This window comes from Leucoraja erinacea, unplaced genomic scaffold (genome assembly GCF_028641065.1).
Source record: "Leucoraja erinacea ecotype New England unplaced genomic scaffold, Leri_hhj_1 Leri_194S, whole genome shotgun sequence".
NCBI lineage: Eukaryota > Metazoa > Chordata > Chondrichthyes > Rajiformes > Rajidae > Leucoraja > Leucoraja erinaceus.
This window is the reverse complement of record NW_026576095.1, coordinates 132,501-150,000: the sequence shown is the minus strand read 5'-3', so window position 1 is coordinate 150,000 and position 17,500 is coordinate 132,501. Positions and strand designations below refer to the sequence as shown.

At 55.0% G+C, this 17,500-nt stretch overlaps 1 protein-coding gene across 1 annotated transcript in view; it reads right to left on the bottom strand.

Moving 5' to 3' along the window:
- The window catches only part of ehmt2 (euchromatic histone-lysine N-methyltransferase 2), a 76,843-nt gene that overhangs the window by 29,443 nt on the left and 29,900 nt on the right, over positions 1-17,500 (bottom strand). The window contains exons 17-22 of the mRNA XM_055666123.1: positions 17,036-17,265; positions 10,557-10,739; positions 7,037-7,119; positions 5,537-5,643; positions 2,834-2,956; positions 1,295-1,396 (exon numbers count right to left, since the gene is read on the bottom strand). Coding sequence (XP_055522098.1) covers positions 1,295-1,396; positions 2,834-2,956; positions 5,537-5,643; positions 7,037-7,119; positions 10,557-10,739; positions 17,036-17,265 — 828 coding nt within the window. The remainder of the gene's footprint in view (positions 1-1,294; positions 1,397-2,833; positions 2,957-5,536; positions 5,644-7,036; positions 7,120-10,556; positions 10,740-17,035; positions 17,266-17,500) is intronic.

The following is a 17,500-nucleotide window of genomic DNA, read 5'->3' as shown; positions in this document are numbered from 1 at the left end:
GGGGGGGGGGGGGGGGGGGGGGGGGGGGGGGGGGGGGGGGGGGGGGGGGGGGGGGGGGGGGGGGGGGGGGGGGGGGGGGGGGGGGGGGGGTGGGGGGGGGGGGGGGGGGGGGGGGGGGGGGGGGGGGGGTGGGGGGGGGGGGGGGGGGGGGGGGGGGGGGGGGGGGGGGGGGGGGGGGGGGGGGGGGGGGGGGGGGGGGGGGGGGGGGGGGGGGGGGTGGGGGGGGGGGGGGGGGGGGGGGGGGGGGGGGGGGGGGGGGGGGGGGACACACACACGCACACACACACGTTTTTTTTGACTCTTTCTTTGGGAGGGGGGGGGGGGGGAGATGCGACCTTTCCTGCCGTATCCCCCGTCTCCGTGTCCGTCTACGCTGAGGCCTATCGCGGATCTGGTGGCCTCCAACTGCGACCGACCTCGAGGCTGCGGAGGCAGATCCAGGACTTACCAACGCGAGGCTGGCCGACTTCGGGGCTGTGGTTGCGGGGCGACTCAACTTCCGACCCGACTTTGGAGCCTCGGCCGCGGGCCAGTGGACGACATCGTTGGGAGCTCACAGGTGGTGACCTGTTTTTCCGGAGCTCCCGCAACTACAGCTGCGTCCGCTGGACTGGAGGGCGGCAGCTTCGGCAGCTTTGACTGCCCCGGGCCGCGGAGTTTGAACCGGCCCGTTCGCGGAGCACGGATTCAGCCGCTGGACTTACCTACCATCACCCGGCGGGGTCACAACATCAGAGGCTTGGATCACCTCAACGCAGAGGGAGAGCAAGGTGGGAAGAGACAATGACTTTGGGACTTTAAACTGTGTTGAGTGTTTGTTATTTATTCTATGTTATGACTGCAGGCTAAACCATTTTGTTGCACTGAAAAGTGCAATGACAATAAATTAAATCCAATCCAATACAATCTACATCGCCCGGCGTGGCCTTAAATGGCTGCGGGACTTGCCATCGCCCGCCTGGGCCTTTGACTTTGACATCGGGAGAGGAATGGAGAGCAGGGGACGGACGAGACTTTGCCCTTCATCACAGTGAGGAGGAGATTCACTGTGATGGATGTTTGTGCAAATTGTGTTAAGTGTGTGTCTTGGTTCTTTTCTTGTTGGTATGACTGCAGAAACCAAATTTCATTTGAGGTTCAAATGACAATAAACTGTATTGTTTATGTAACGTACGGGATGTCCAGGACAATACGGGACAGTTGGCAACCCTAGTCTGGAGCCGAAACGTCACCCGTTCCTTCTCTCCAGGGATGCTGCCTGTCCCGCTGAGTTCCTCCAGCATGTGCAGCTTACCTGCGTGTTGAGGTCTACTTGTCCGGTGGTGAGCAGGAACTGCACCATCTGGACACTCCCATTCTTGGCGGCGTGGTGGAGGCACGAGGATAAGTCCAACTCCTGGGGAGAAAAGTGGAGCGAGATCACGGCTCGGGCCAGCGATTATAGATAGACTGCTCTCCAGTCAAGCCTGGACCATCACACAAACCAACCTCCCTTCCATTGACTCCATCTACACCTCACGCTGCCTCGGCAAGACCAGCAGCATCATCAAGGACCACAGAATCATAGAAAATAGGTGCAGGAGGCCATTCGGCCCTTCGAGCCAGCACCGCCATTCAATGTGATCATGGCTGATCATCCCCTATCAATAACCCGTGCCTGCCTTCTCCCTATATCCCTTGACTCCACTAGCCCCTAGAGCTCTATCTAACTCTCTCTTAAATCCATCCAGTGACTTGGCCTCCACTGCCCTCTGTGGCAGGGAATTCCACAAATTCACAACTCTCTGGGTGAAAGAGATTTTTCTCTCCTCAATCTTAAATGACCTCCCCTTTATTCTAAGACTGTGTGGCCCCTGGTTCTGGACTCGCCCAATATTGGGAACATTTTTCCTGCATCTAGCTTGTCCAGTCCTTTTATAATTTTATATGTTTCTATAAGATCCCCCTCATCCTTCTAAACTCCAGTGAATACAAGCCTAGTCTTTTCAATCTTTCCTCAAATGACAGTCCCGCCTTCCCAGTGATCAAACTGGTGAACCAACGCTGCACTGCCTCAATCACAAGGATGTCCTTCCTCAAATTAGGAGACCAAAACTGGACACAATACTCCAGATGTGGTCTCACCAGAGCCCTATACAACTGCAGAAGAATCTCTTTACTCCTATACTGAAATCCTCGTGTTATGAAGGCCAACATTCCATTAGCTTTCTTCACTGCCTGCTGTACCTGCACGCCAACTTTCAGTGACCGGTGTACAAGGACACCCAGATCTTGCTGCACCTCCCCCTTACCTAACCTAACCCCATTGAGATAATAATCTGCCCCCTTGTTTAACCTGCCGTCAAAGTGGATAACCTGACATTTATCTATATTATACTGCATCTGCCACACATCTGCCCACTCACTCAACCTGTCCAAGTCACCCTGCAACCTCCTAACATCCTCTTCACAGTTCACACTGCCACCCAGCTTTGTGTCATCTGCAAAGCTGCTAGTGTTGGTCCCATCGGGCAAGAGGCACAGACACGTGAGAACAAAAGACTGAATGGCCTCATTCTGCTCCTGTCATGTACTAACTTGTGAACTCAATAAATGCAACATAGCTGGCCAATAACTGCTGGCAGGATCAATAATGGTCGCAGGCGATCAATAAACAGTGGTAGAATACCAGATTCATTTCCAATACTAGGCACAGAAGTGTAGAAAGGCTCGAAGGGGCGAATGGCCCAACTCCTGTAACTATTGTCTGTTGTGAAATGCCCACCTCCAGGTTCAAGGACAGTTTCTTCCCATATCCCCACTCCCCCCTCTCTCTCCCCCCAGCGCTGGTCACCTTGTGGAATACACAGGCCCCCTGCTTGGCCAGCAGCTTGACCACCTCATAGTGGTTGTTCATGATGGCTTCCATCAACGGCGTCCGCTGTAGCTTGTCACACACGTCCACGATCGCACCCGCCTGTCCCAAACACACGGGGGGAGAGAGAGATGGGGGGGAGAGAGCGAGAGAGAGAAAGATTAGTCACTCATGACAGACAGCACAGTGGTACAGATGGTAGCCCTGCTGCCCCATAGTGCCAAAGACCCGGGCAGGATCCTGGCCTTGGGTGCTGTCTGCGTGGAGTTTGCATGTTCTCCCTGTGACCGCATGTACCACAGACAAGTTGGTTAGAGGGTTAGAATATCGCTCAGTGTAGGTATGTTACAAAACCTACCTGAATCGTCATTGGGAATCTGCCCTCAGCCATGTCCGTGTTTTGGCGCTGTTTGGAGGGGGCGGGTTTAAAACGCGATTTTTACTAGGCTGTACTAACCGCAGATGTTCAGCCTAGTAAATCATTAACGAAAAATCGCTGCAAGACCCGGTCGCAAAAGGTATTATTAGTTTTATAGGCCTCGATAATATAGTTATAATAGTTTTAAAATTACTGTCTCACTCCGCAACCTCTCGGAGCCCCAGGGTTTTATAAAGCAAACAATTAAAGGTATGTACCTTATTTTTACATTAAATGGGGCATATATATAACCCTGTATATCAAGTTATCTATAGCGAGTAGTTCATTGTGGGCTTTTTATATCCCGCAGTATTTTTCTCGGCATTTGAGGGCACTAATCCAGCGCGATGCGAACGTTCTAAACCAGCGCGTTCACATGAACCCACTAGAAAGCCGATTTAAATGGGCATTTATTTACAGCAATTGAACACTAAATTCCTTCCATTTGGCCTATAAATTAATGTAAATTAGATATAAAAATCATGTTATATTGTGAATTATTTGTGAATAATCTTTGGACACTTAGGCTATTTAAAAATGTTAATCTTTCCTTAAGAAATGGGCTTTTGACTATCCAAGATCACAGCTTTTTTGTAATGTCCATTGAAAATCAATAGGGAACAAGATGCTAATTTCCGAGTATGAAAATGGCCATAGCTTTTTTTAATACTTGAGATATGAAAGTGAATTTGGTGTCAAATTAAACTTATTGTTATGCTTTATCTGATGGGATAAATTACAGACTTGATTTTAAAAATCTCAAAATTTTGTAACATTGCTACTCAGTGTGCAGGGTGCGGATGGGGAACGCGGGCTAGCATAGAGGCGGTGTGAAGGGCCAGTTTAGTTTAGTTTAGTTGAGAGATACAGGGCGGAAACAGGCCCTTCGGCACACCGAGCCCGTACCGTCCCGGCTTCGGAGCTTCGGAGGCATCGGCCGCAGGTCGTGTGGACGGTAACATCGGGAGCTCGCAGGTCCCTTGTTGGAGACCGATTTTCGGGAGCTCCCGCAACGGCAGCTTCACCCGCCCCGAATCGCGGGGTTTGAATCAGCCCGTCACAGGGCCTTTCATCGCCTGGCGCGGCTTAATCGGTCGCGGGACTTACGAACGCCGGCTGGGGGCTTCAACATCAATAGACAACAGGTGCACGAGTAGGCCATTCGGCCCTTCCAGCCAGCACCGCCATTCAATGTGATCATGGCTGATCATCCACAATCAGTACCCCGTTCCTGCCTTCTCCCCATATCCCCTGACTCCACTATCTTTAAGAGCCCTCTCTAGGTCTCTCTTGAAAGTATCCAGAGAACCGGCCTCCACCGCCCTCTGAGGCAGAGAGAGCCTCGACCACCTGGACGCAGCAGTTCGACTGCCTGAACAGGGGAAAAGATAAGACTTTTGTCTTCCGTCACAGTGAGGAGGTGTTTGCAGATTCACTGTGATGGATGTTTGTGTGGAACTGTGTGTTACATACAAACATAGAAAATAGGTGCAGGAGGAGGCCATTCGGCCCTTCAATCCAGCACCGCCATTCATTGCGATCATGGCTGATCGTCCCCTATCAATAACCCGTGCCTGCCTTCTCCCCATATCCCTTGACTCCACTAGCCCCTAGAGCTCTATCTAACTCTCTCTTAAATCCATCCAGTGACTTGGCCTCCACTGCCCTCTGTGGCAGGGATTTCCACAAATTCACAACTCTCTGGTGAAAAAGTTCTTTCTCACCTCAGTCTTAAATGGCCTCCCCTTTATTCCAAGACTGTGTGGCCCCTGGTTCTGGACTCGCCCAACATTGGGAACATTTTTCCTGTATCTAGCTTGTGCAGTCCTTTTATAATTTTATATGTTTCTATAAGACCTGCCGCTTCATCCTTCTAAACTCCAGTGAATACAAGCCCAGTCTTTTCAATCTTTCCTCATATGACAGTCCCGCCATCCCAGGGATCAATCTCGTGAACCTACGCTGCACTGCCTCAATCACAAGGATGTCCTTCCTCAAATTAGGAGACCAAAACTGTACACAATACTCCAGATGTGGTCTCACCAGGGCCCTGTACAACTGCAGAAGAAGTTTTATGTGTGTTTTCTTGCTGTTATGACTGCAGGGAATGAAATTTCGTTCAAACCTTTGCTTGTTTGAATGACAATAAAAGGTATTCTATTCTATTCTAACAGGGACCGTTACTCGGGTCATGAACCAAGCGACCTGTACATGTGACGCTACAGAACTAGGGGGTGTTCCCCGACAGTACTCCTGGCACCTACCTGCAGCAGGATGTGGCAGATCTCCAGGTAGCCTTTCTGAGCGGCAGCGTGCAGGGGCATCCGCCGACTATGTTGGTCGTTCTGGAAGTTGGGATCGTGGTCGTCCACTGAGCGGGAACGTGGAAGAGAAAAACGGGACACGGCATCAGCTCACAACACGCGCACACGCACACGCTAGACTCAAGCAACTGCAGGGGCTGGCTCACAAACAAAACTCAGAGTGCTGGAGTAACTCAGCGGGTCAGGCAGCATCTGTGGAGAACATGGATAGGTGACGTTTCACAGAGTGCTGGAGTAACTCAGCGGGTCAGGCAGCATCTGTGGAGAACATGGATAGGTGACGTTTCACAGAGTGCTGGAGTAACTCAGCGAGTCAGGCAGCATCTGTGGAGAACATGGATAGGTGGCGTTTCACAGAGTGCTGGAGTAACTCAGCGGGTCAGGCAGCATCTGTGGAGAACATGGATAGGTGACGTTTCACAGAGTGCTAGAGTAACTCAGCGGGTCAGGCAGCATCTGTGGAGAACATGGATAGGTGACGTTTCCTGCCCATGCTGCCTGAGCTGCTGAGTTACTCCAGTACTTTGTGTCTATCTTTGATGTAAACTAGCATCTGCAGTTCCTTCCTGCCCTATCCATGTACCCGTCTATCTGTTTCTTAAACATTGGGATAGTCCCAGCCGCAACTACCTCCTCCAGCAGCTTGTTCCATACACCCACCACCCTCTGTGAAAAAGTTACCCCTCAGATTCCTATTAAATCTTTTCCCCTTCACCTTGAACCTTAAGGGCATGTTGGCCTTCATTGTGAGAGGAGTTGAGTGCAGGAGCAAATCTTCTGCAGTTGTACAGGGCCCTAGTGAGACCACACCTGGAGTATTGTGTGCAGTTTTGGTCCCCTAATTTGAGGAAGGACATTCTTGCCATTGAGTCTGTGAGTCTGTGGAAATCTCTATCTCAGAGGGCGGTGGAGGCCGGTTCTCTGGATACTTTCAAGAGAGAGCTAGATAGGGCTCTTAAAGACAGCGGAGTCAGGGGATATGGGGAGAAGGCAGGAACGGGGTACTGATTGGGGATGATCAGCCATGATCACATTGAATGGCGGTGCTGGCTGGAAGGGCCGAATGGCCTACTCCTGCACCTGTTGTCTACTTGTCTAGCTGCTAAGCCACAGTGTTGCTCACTACTTCTGTCTCTGGGGAGAGTGGGTGGTGAACACAGAGCCAGGGTCACCATGACATATTGGCAAGCATGGTAGAACAAACCACAGCCAGAAGTACCAGGAACTAAATATATATATAGACACAAAGAGCTGGAGGAACTCAGCGGGACAGGACAGAGACAGGCAGCATCTCTGGAGAGTCTATTGTCGATGTTTTCAGGACACGGGTGTTAAACGTAGAGAGCAGGTGAGACACTCTTCAGCCAGGACAAGGCTGCCCAAGTGGTTCCCCTCGTTCCCCACCCATCCCATGCTGGTACCGACCGACCGGAGACTCACACAGCATCAGGAGCACCTTCTGCAGCTCGCCCTGCTTGGCTGACAGGTACAGCTGGCGTGGGTGGAAGCGCAGCTTCTTACGCCTGTGGGCAGAGGGGGAGGGGGAGGGGGAGAGGGGGAGGGGGGGGGGGGGAGAGGGGGGGAGGGGGGGGAGGGGGGGGGGAGAGGGGGGGGAGCTGACGGAGTGGGGGGGGAGGGGGGGAGGGGGGGGGTTAAACAGGCAGAGTACTAAACTACAGTGGCACGATGCAGGAGTCATGCTGAGCTGACGGGAGTGTGGACGGGGGGGGGGGGGGGTACGGTGTTTTACAGACTGGGCGGGTAACTTTGTGTTTCCCCCCCCCCCCCCCCCCCGTAACGGGGGCAATTAACGAACGCCGGCACCCCCCAGGCGGGGTGGACGGACGGACGGGGGAGTGGGAGGAGCTGCTTTGCTCCAGACATCTGTGGGAGGACAAGCAACTCGTAGACGGAGATCCTCACGTCACCCCCTCTCCTCACAGTGTGCAATGAATGAATGGATGCTTCTATACAACATAGACACACACGCGCAGACACACACGCACACCCACACTCACACACACACACCCACACACGCACACGCACACACACACACACTCACACACACACACGCACACACACACCCACACACTCACACGCGCATACGCACACACACATGCACCCACACACGCACACACATACCCACACACTCACACGCGCGCACGCACTTACACTCACGCACACAAACATACACACGCACGCACATACACACACCCCCCCCCCCCACACCCACCCCCCCCCCCCCCACACACACACTGGGCCCCCCCACACACTGCCCCCCCCCCACACACACACACACTGGCCCCCCACACACACTGGGCCCCCCCCCACACACACTGGGCCCCCCCACACACTGCCCCCCCCCCCACACACACACACACACTGCCCCCCCCCCCCCACACACACTGGGCCCCCCCCACACACACTGGGCCCCCCCACACACTGCCCCCCCCCACACACACACACACTGGGCCCCCCACACACACTGGGCCCCCCCACACACACTGGGCCCCCCCACACACTGCCCCCCCCCACACACACACACCACTGGCCCCCACACACACACACACTGGGCCCCCACACACACTGGGCCCCCCACCACACTGGGCCCCCCCACACACACACACACACACCCACACACTGGGCCCCCCCCCACCGCTCGGACTGCTGCAGGGCCAGCCCCTTCTCCAGGGCCTCTCTGCTGCCCCCCCCACACACACACCACTGGGCCCCCCCACACACTGCCCTCCCCCCCCCCACACACACACACACTGGGCCCCCACACACACTGCCCCCCCCCACACACTGGCCGCCCCCCCACACACACTGGGCCCCCCCACACACTGGGGCCCCCCCCCCCCACACTGGCCCCCCCCCAAACACTGCCCCCCCCACACACACACACACACTGGGCCCCCACACACACTGGGCCCCCCCCCACACACACACTGGGCCCCCACACACACTGGGCCCCCCCCACACACCCCCCCCCCCCCCCCCTCCCCCCCCCCCACCCACCCCCCCCACACACACACACACACTGGGCCCCCCACACACACTGGGCCCCCCCCACACACTGGGCCCCCCCCCCCACACACCCCCCCCCAACACACTGCCCCCCCCCCACACACACACACCCCCCCCCACACACACTGCCCCCCCCACACACACTGGCCCCCCCCCACACACTGCCCCCCCCACACACACCCACACTGCCCCCCCACACACACACCCCCCCCACACACACTGGGCCCCCCCACCCACACACACTTGGCCCCCCCCACACACACACCCCCCCCCCCTGCCACACACCTGCCCCCCACACACACTGCCCCCACACACTGGCCCCCCCCACACACCCCCCCCCACACACACCCACACACCCCCCACACACACACTGCCCCCCCCCCCCCCACACCAGCCCCCCACACACACACCCCCCCCACACACACACACTGGCCCCCCCACACACTGGGCCCCCACACACCACACACACTGGGCCCCCCCCACACACACTGGGCCCCCACACACACACACTGGGCCCCCCCACACCCCACCCCCCCACACACACACACTGGGCCCCCCCACACACACCCCCCCCCCACACACTGCCCCCCCCCCCCACACACACACACTGGCCCCCCCCACACACACACTGCCCCCCACACACCACACCCCCCCCCCCACACACACTGGGCCCCCACACACACACTGGGCCCCCCCCACACACACTGCCCCCCCCCCACACACACTGGGCCCCCCACACACACTGGCCCCCCCCACACACTGCCGCCCCCCACACACACACTGGGCCCCCCCCACACACCCCCACACACTGCCCCCCCACACACACTGCCCCCCCACACACACTGGGCCCCCCCACACACTGCCCCCCCCACACACACTGGCCCCCCCCCACACACACTGCCCCCCCCCACCCCCCCCCACACACTGGCCCCCCCCCACACACACACCCCCCACCCACACACACACACACACACCCACCCACACACACCCACACACCCCCCACACACACCCCCCCACCCCCACCCCACCCCCCACCCACACACCCCCCCCCCCCACACTGGGCCCCCCCACACACTGCCCCCCCCACACACACACTGGGCCCCCCACACTTCCATACACACACCCCCCCCCCCACACTGGCCCCCCCACACACCCCCACCACCCCCCACACACTGGGCCCCCCCCCCCCCACACTGGCCCCCCCCAACACTGCCCCCCCCACACACACACACACTGGGCCCCCCACACACACTGGGCCCCCCACACACACTGGGCCCCCCCCCCCACACACTGGGCCCCCCCAAACACTGCCCCCCCCACACACACACACACTGGCCCCCACACACACACCCCCCCCACCACACACACTGGGCCCCCCCCAAACACTGCCCCCCCCCCCACACACACACACTGGGCCACCCCCCCACACACACTGCCCCCCCCACACACACTGGCCCCCCCCCCACACACACACACACTGGGCCCCCCCCACACACACACACACTGGCCCCCCCACACACACTGCCCCCCCCCCACACACACACACACTGGGCCCCCCCCCACACACACACACTGGGCCCCCCACACACACACCTGCCCCCCCCCCCCACACACACACACTGGGCCCCCACACACACACACTGGGCCCCCCCCCACACACTGGGCCCCCACACACACACACACACACCCACTGGCCCCCCCCACACACTGGGCCCCCCCCACACACACACACTGGGCCCCCCCCGACACACACACACACACTGGGCCCCCACACACACTGCCCCCCCCCCCCCACACACTGCCGCCCCCCCCCCACACACACACTGGGCCCCCCCCACACACTGGGCCCCCCCCACACACTGGGCCCCCCCCACACACACTGGGCCCCCCACACACACTGCCCCTCCCCTCCACACACTGGGCCCCCACTCACCGCTCGGACTGCTGCAGGGCCAGCCCCTTCTCCAGGGCCTCTCTGCCGGGCCCGGTGGGCAGGCCGACAGCAGACAGCACCTTGCCGTTGGCCAGGGTGATGGCGGGGCCCGAGCTGTCGATGTCGTCCGCTGGAGGCCCCAGGCTCCACCTCTTTGCCTCGCCGTTCCCGCTCATCCTGGCGCTGCTCGGGGGGGGGGAGGGGGGCGGAGGGAACAGATGGGTTGACAACACCGTCCGCAAAGCCACGGCCCACCCTAGTGATCCCCACCTCCATCACCCCCCACCCCCCTCTACCATATTGAGGGACGGCAGCGTAGATATATCCAATGCTTCTTGGTATTAAGAAAGCGAATGGCATGTTGTCCGTTCTAAATGGCTTACTCCTTATTCATAAACTGTGTGGCCCCTGGTTCTGGATTCCCCCATATGTAGGAGCAAGGAGGTCCTTCTGCAGTTGTACAGAGCCCTAGTGAGACCACACCTGGAGTATTGTGTGCGGTTTTGGTCCCCTAATTTGAGGAAGGACATTCTTGCTATTGAGGGAGTGCAGTGTAGGTTCACCAGGTTAATTCCCAGGATGGCGGGACTGTCATATGCTGAGAGAATGGAGCGGCTGGGCTTGTACACTCCAGAGTTTAGAAGGATGAGAGGATATCTCATTGAAACATATAATATTGTTAAGGGTTTGGACACGCTAGAGGCAGGAAACATGTTCCCGATGTTGGGGGAGTCCAGAACCAGGGGTCACACACAGTTTAAGAATAAGGGGTAAGCCATTTAGAACGGAGATGAGGAAACACTTTTTCTCACAGAGAGTTGTGAGTCTGTGGAATTCTCTGCCTCAGAGGGCGGTGGAGGCCGGTTCTCTGGATGCTTTCAAGAGAGAACTAGATATGGCTTAAACATAGCGGAGTCAGGGGATATGGGGAGAAGGCAGGAACGGGGTACTGATTGTGGATGATCAGCCATGATCACATTGAATGGCGGTGCTGGCTCGAAGGGCCGAATGGCCTCCTCCTGCACCTATTGTCTATTGTCACCCAGACCCCCCCCCCCCCCTACTCCGCCCACCAACGGGACCCTGCTGTGTTTTGGGGCACCGAGCGGCTCTTCACACAGAAGGTCTTGTTGGAGCGGGTGGAGCTGCTGCCACACGCCGCACAACCCGGGTTCCATCCCGACTGCGGGTGCTGTCTGTACGGAGTTTGCACGTTCTCCCCGTGACCTGCGTGGGTTTTCTCCGAGATCTTCGGTTTCATCCCACACTGCAGAGACGTGCAGGTTTGAAGGTTGATTGGCTTGGTAAATGTAAAAATTGTCCCTAGTGTGTGTAGGATAGTGTTAGTGTGTGGGGATCGCTGGTCGGCACGGATAGACCCGGTGGGCCGAAGGGCCTGTTTTCGCGCTGTATCTCTAAACTAAACTGTCCATGAGACACAGGGATCGAATTGGGCCATTCTGCCCATCCCAGTTACTCCAACATTCAGTCTTGGCTGATCTATCGTGGGTTTATGGGGAGAAGGCAGGAGAATGGGGTTGAGAGGGAGAGATAGATCAGCCATGATCAGCCATGGTTTGAGTGGCGGGGGGCGGGAACCAAGCGACCTTCCGCCCTGCTCCTCCCCTCCCCACCCTTCCCCACCACTCCCACACCTCCACCGCCCCACCCATCCCCTCCCCTCCCCACACCTACCCTCCCTGTGTGAAGACAGGACGCCCAACAGACAAGACGTCTCCGGGGACGGGATTGGTCTGACACGTTGTCAGTCATCGACAAAGGTCAGCGATTGTTCCAGACGCCCTGCGTCCATAACATCACTGGCCGGAGGGGGGGGGCGGGGAGGGACTGGAGCATGAGTGGGGGAGCTTGAGCATGCGTTTGTAAAAGCTGTTGGCGGTGACTCCAAGCCGCTGCCGTTGTCACCGAGGCTTCCCAACGTCATGTTCCTTCCCCGTCAGATTCTAAGCCAAGAAACAAACGCTGAACGGACATGAAGACGAAATGATAAATAGTTATGAAACACTTTTTAAACATCTATATTTGCTGCAAGAATATACATACAAATTTATTGTTTTACAATTTGAAAATGAAACAAGGTGCAACAATTTAACTATTTGAAAATTTACAAGGTACAACAAAATTATAGGAATACAAATCAATTTAGAAATTGTAAGCTAAGGCTGTTAGGAAAGCCAATCCTTGTTCTTTATTATAAGATTTGCAAATAGATTTTATTCTTTGGTTAATGGCAGCATCTTTTCTGTTGGGTGTTGAAATGTTAATCCCTATAGACACCTGGTCGATGAACATTTCATTTGATGCTTGTTCATTTCTGATTGTTTTAAGTAATCTGGCCACTGTGGGATGAGTTACACGAAGCCTCTTTTTAAAGGCCCGATGCCAACCTTGTAGAGCATTGTTTGCTCTTGGCAAATTGTCCTGAATTCGAGTGTGGACTGACCACAATTCGCAATCGTAAAGCGGTCTACTTCGCCTCCCGCTTTGAACTGATCCCAACCATGTACTTTCGAAGTAAACTAAAAAATCCCGTAACATTTCTTCAGTTTGGGCATTCAAGGAGCGCACCAATTGGCCGAATATTTCTTGGACATGGTCAGGGGGAACGAAGGCAAGAGCTTGTAGTTGTTTCATGAGAAGTGCGTTGTCAGGCTGGGCGTACCATTGTTGCAAGCCACGAGCTTGGATATTTCGCCACAGACATTGGCCAAAATGAAAGAAGCACCCATAGACCGACGTGTTTGGGAAGTTCTTTATAAAACTATTAATCGCTGTTTCTTCAAAGTCGATTGTGATGGAAGTTGGATCCAGGACTCCTTTATCTTTCAAAAACTGACAGATCTCGTCGTAGGTTTTCTCTTGCTTGTTGCCGGTGACACAGTAGACTAATGGCAAGGTTTTGCCTCGTGAAACATTGACATGTATGGTGTAAAGATGCTTTCCCAGTGGGGCCGAGTCAAACGTGCCATCGCCAAACCACGTCTGGTTTTGGGACAAAACTTCCAAATTCTTCTCAGTCGATAAGATAATCACAGCGGGACTTTCATACATTCGAAGGTTTTCCCCACGTGTTGTTGTACTCAAATCCTCATTCATGCTAGCGATTCTTGCCCGCCTTACGATTCTACCCAGTGTTTCTCTCTTGGGCAGGGCACCGGCAACACTGGCTGGCAATTCCTCCGTGACATTATTGATCACACTACTTGTCACTTCTTCCGAATGCTCAGCTCGCGTTCTCATTGTGTCCAAGACTTTCAAAACGCAATTGCGAGCGCCGTCGGGAGGGTGTGTGTGATTGGAAGCGTTACGCTGCTCAGTATCGTTTATCGTTCTGATTCGAGCGTTACAGATTTCGCGCTTCTCACACCTCCAGTAAATGGTCTCATTGACCTTTTTGTCCACAATGTACGTGTAGCCATCGAGGAGGAGCTTCCTGCCACCACGTGATGTCTTAACGAAATCCATGGACAGGCTAAAAGGTTTCCCAGAAAGTGAACAAATCGATTACTATTTACCCCGTGCCCGAGGGATTACACAAAATTATATTTATTCATAACGGACAAGACGCAGAACGGACAAGACGCCGAACGGACAAGACGCAGAACGGACAAGACGCAGAACGGACAAGACGCAGAACGGACAAGACGCAGAACGGACAAGACGCAGAACGGACAAGACGCAGAACGGACAAGACGCAGAACGGACAAGACGCCGAACGGACAAGACGCCGAACGGACAAGACGCAGAACGGACAAGACGCAGAACGGACAAGACCCAGAACGGACAAGACCCAGAACGGACAAGACGCAGAACGGACAAGACGCCAGAACGGACAAGACAAGACGCAGAACGGACAAGACGCAGAACGGACAAGACGCAGAACGGACAAGACGCAGAACGGACAAGACGCAGAACGGACAAGACGCAGAACGGACAAGACGCAGAACGGACAAGACGCAGAACGGACAAGACGCCGAACGGACAAGACGCAGAACGGACAAGACGTCCAACGGACAAGACGTCCAACGGACAAGACGTCCAACGGACAATACGTCCAACGGACAAGATGCCCAACGGGCAAGACACCGAACGGACACAACGCCGAACGGACATGACGTTGAAAAGCCGCCGAACGTACATGATTGGCGCGACACCTTGGACCAGTAGATGGTCCAAATCCCCGTGTCCATCACATCACTGGCCGGGGGGAGACGGGAGGATGGGGAGGAGCTTGAGTTTGCGTTTGTAAAATAGCGGCAGTGCCTCCAAGCTGCTGCCGTTGCCACAGAGGCTTCTCGACGTCATGCTCGTTCCCCGTCTGATTCTAAGCCGAGAAACAATCGTTCGCCGGACGGACATGACGCCAAAAAGCTGGAAAAAAATCTTACATATCGCAAAGAAAACAAATAGAAACTTCTTTTAATCCCTGACATCGAAAAGCTGAAAAACAAATATAATTCTGTTTAATCCCTCGGGCAAGTGGGTAAATAGTAACCGACCTTTACTTTCTGAGAAATGTTTTAGTGTGACCATGGACTTTGTTAAAACAGCACATGGTGGCAGGAAGATAGTATAAAGGGCCTGTCCCACTGTACGAGTTTACCCAAGAGCTCTCCCGAGTTTTAAAAAAAATCAAACTCGTGGTAAGCACATAGAATGTGCGTAGCGGGTACGTCGGAGCTCGGGACGTCTCTTAGCGGCTCGTAAAGCTAACGGCAGGTACTCGGGAAACGCGGTAAGCTCGTGAAGTTTTTTGAAAAATGTCCACGAGAGTCCCTGAGTACCAAGGGGCAAGAATCGCTAGCACGAATGAGGATTTGAGTACAACAACACACGGAGAAAACCTTCGAATGTATGAAAGTCCCGCTGTGATTATCTTATCGACTGAGAAGAATTTGGAAGTTTTGTCCCAAAACCAGACGTGGTTTGGCGATGGCACGTTTGACTCGGCCCCACTGGGAAAGCATCTTTACACCATACACGTCAATGTTTCACGAGGCAAAACCTTGCCATTAGTCTACTGTGTCACCGGCAACAAGCAAGAGAAAACCTACGACGAGATCTGTCAGTTTTTGAAAGATAGAGGAGTCCTGGATCCAACTTCCATCACAATCGACTTTGAAGAAACAGCGATTAATAGTTTTATAAAGAACTTCCCAAACACGTCGGTCTATGGGTGCTTCTTTCATTTTGGCCAATGTCTGTGGCAAAATATCCAAGCTCGTGGCTTGCAACAATGGTACGCCCAGCCTGACAACGCACTTCTCATGAAACAGCTACAAGCTCTTGCCTTCGTTCCCCCTGACCATGTCCAAGAAATATTCGGCCAATTGGTGCGCTCCTTGAATGCCCAAACTGAAGAAATGTTACGGGATTTTTTAGTTTACTTCGAAAGTACATGGTTGGGATCAGTTCAAAGCGGGAGGCGAAGTAGACCGCTTTACGATTGCGAATTGTGGTCAGTCCACACTCGAATTCAGGACAATTTGCCAAGAGCAAACAATGCTCTACAAGGATGGCATCGGGCCTTTAAAAAGAGGCTTCGTGTAACTTATCCCACAGTGGCCAGATTACTTAAAACAATCAGAAACGAACAAGCATCAAAAGAAATGTTCATCGACCAGGTGTCTATAGGGATTAACATTTCAACACCCAACAGAAAAGATGCTGCCATTAACCAAAGAATAAAATCTATTTGCAAATCTTATAATAAAGAACAAGGATTGGCTTTCCTAACAGCCTTAGCTTACAATTTCTAAGTTGATTTGTATTCCTATAATTTTGTTGTACCTTGTAAATTTACAAATAGTTAAATTGTTGCACCTTGTTTCATTTTCAAATTGTAAAACAATAAATTTGTGTGTATATTCTTGCAGCAAATATAGATGTTTAAAAAGTGTTTCATAACTATTTATCATTTCGTCTTCATGTCCGTTCAGCGTTTGTTTCTTGGCTTAGAATCTGACGGGGAAGGAACATGACGTTGGGAAGCCTCGGTGACAACGGCAGCGGCTTGGAGTCACCGCCAACAGCTTGGAGTCACCGCCAACAGCTTGGAGTCACCGCCAACAGCTTGGAGTCACCGCCAACATTTTACAAACGCAAGCTCAACTTCCTCCACTCAACCCCCCCCACCACCCCCACCCCGCATTGATGTGATGGACGCTGGGGTCTGGAACAATCGCTGACCTTTGTCGATGACTGACAACGTGTCGGTCCAATCCTGTCCCCGGAGACGTCGTGTCCGTTCAGCGTCTTGTCCGTTGTCCCCTCCCTTCCTAGCCACTCCCCTTTCCCCATCCCCTCCCCATCCCCACCCCCTCCCCCCTCCCGACCTCCTCCCCTCCCCACCCCTCTCCTCCCCTCCCCACCCCTCTCCTCCCATCTCCCCTCCCCACCTCCCCCCCATCCCCTCCCTCCCTCCCCCCCACTCCCCACCCCGGTGACGGCCTGCCCACCTGGCGTGCGTGGAGTCTGGGCGGCCGTTGAGCAGGTGGTCCTGGGCGCGGGGCGGTGGGGGTAGAGGGGCGGTGCTGGAGGTGTCGGCCTTGGCCAGGGTGATCTCCTGGGCCTCGGATGCATCCTCGCCGCAGTGGGGGCAGAAGATCATGCCGTTCAGCTGCGACACGCAGCCCTTGTGGAAGCGGTGGGTGATGCGGAAGTCAGGGTGGCACTCCAGGAACGAGCCCTGTCCACGGGCACCAGGCGGCCAGCGAGAGAGGGAGGGAGAGAGACCAGAGACAGAGGTTATAATCCCCTCCACACACACACACACACACACACACACCCTCACAACAAGCAAGAGACCAGAGACAGTGGTTATGGGGCTGTCCCACTGCGGCAACCTAATTGGCGAGTTTACAAGAGTTTGAAAAAAGTGTCATGTTGAAGACCTCCTTGGACCATGTTGAAGACTATCTACA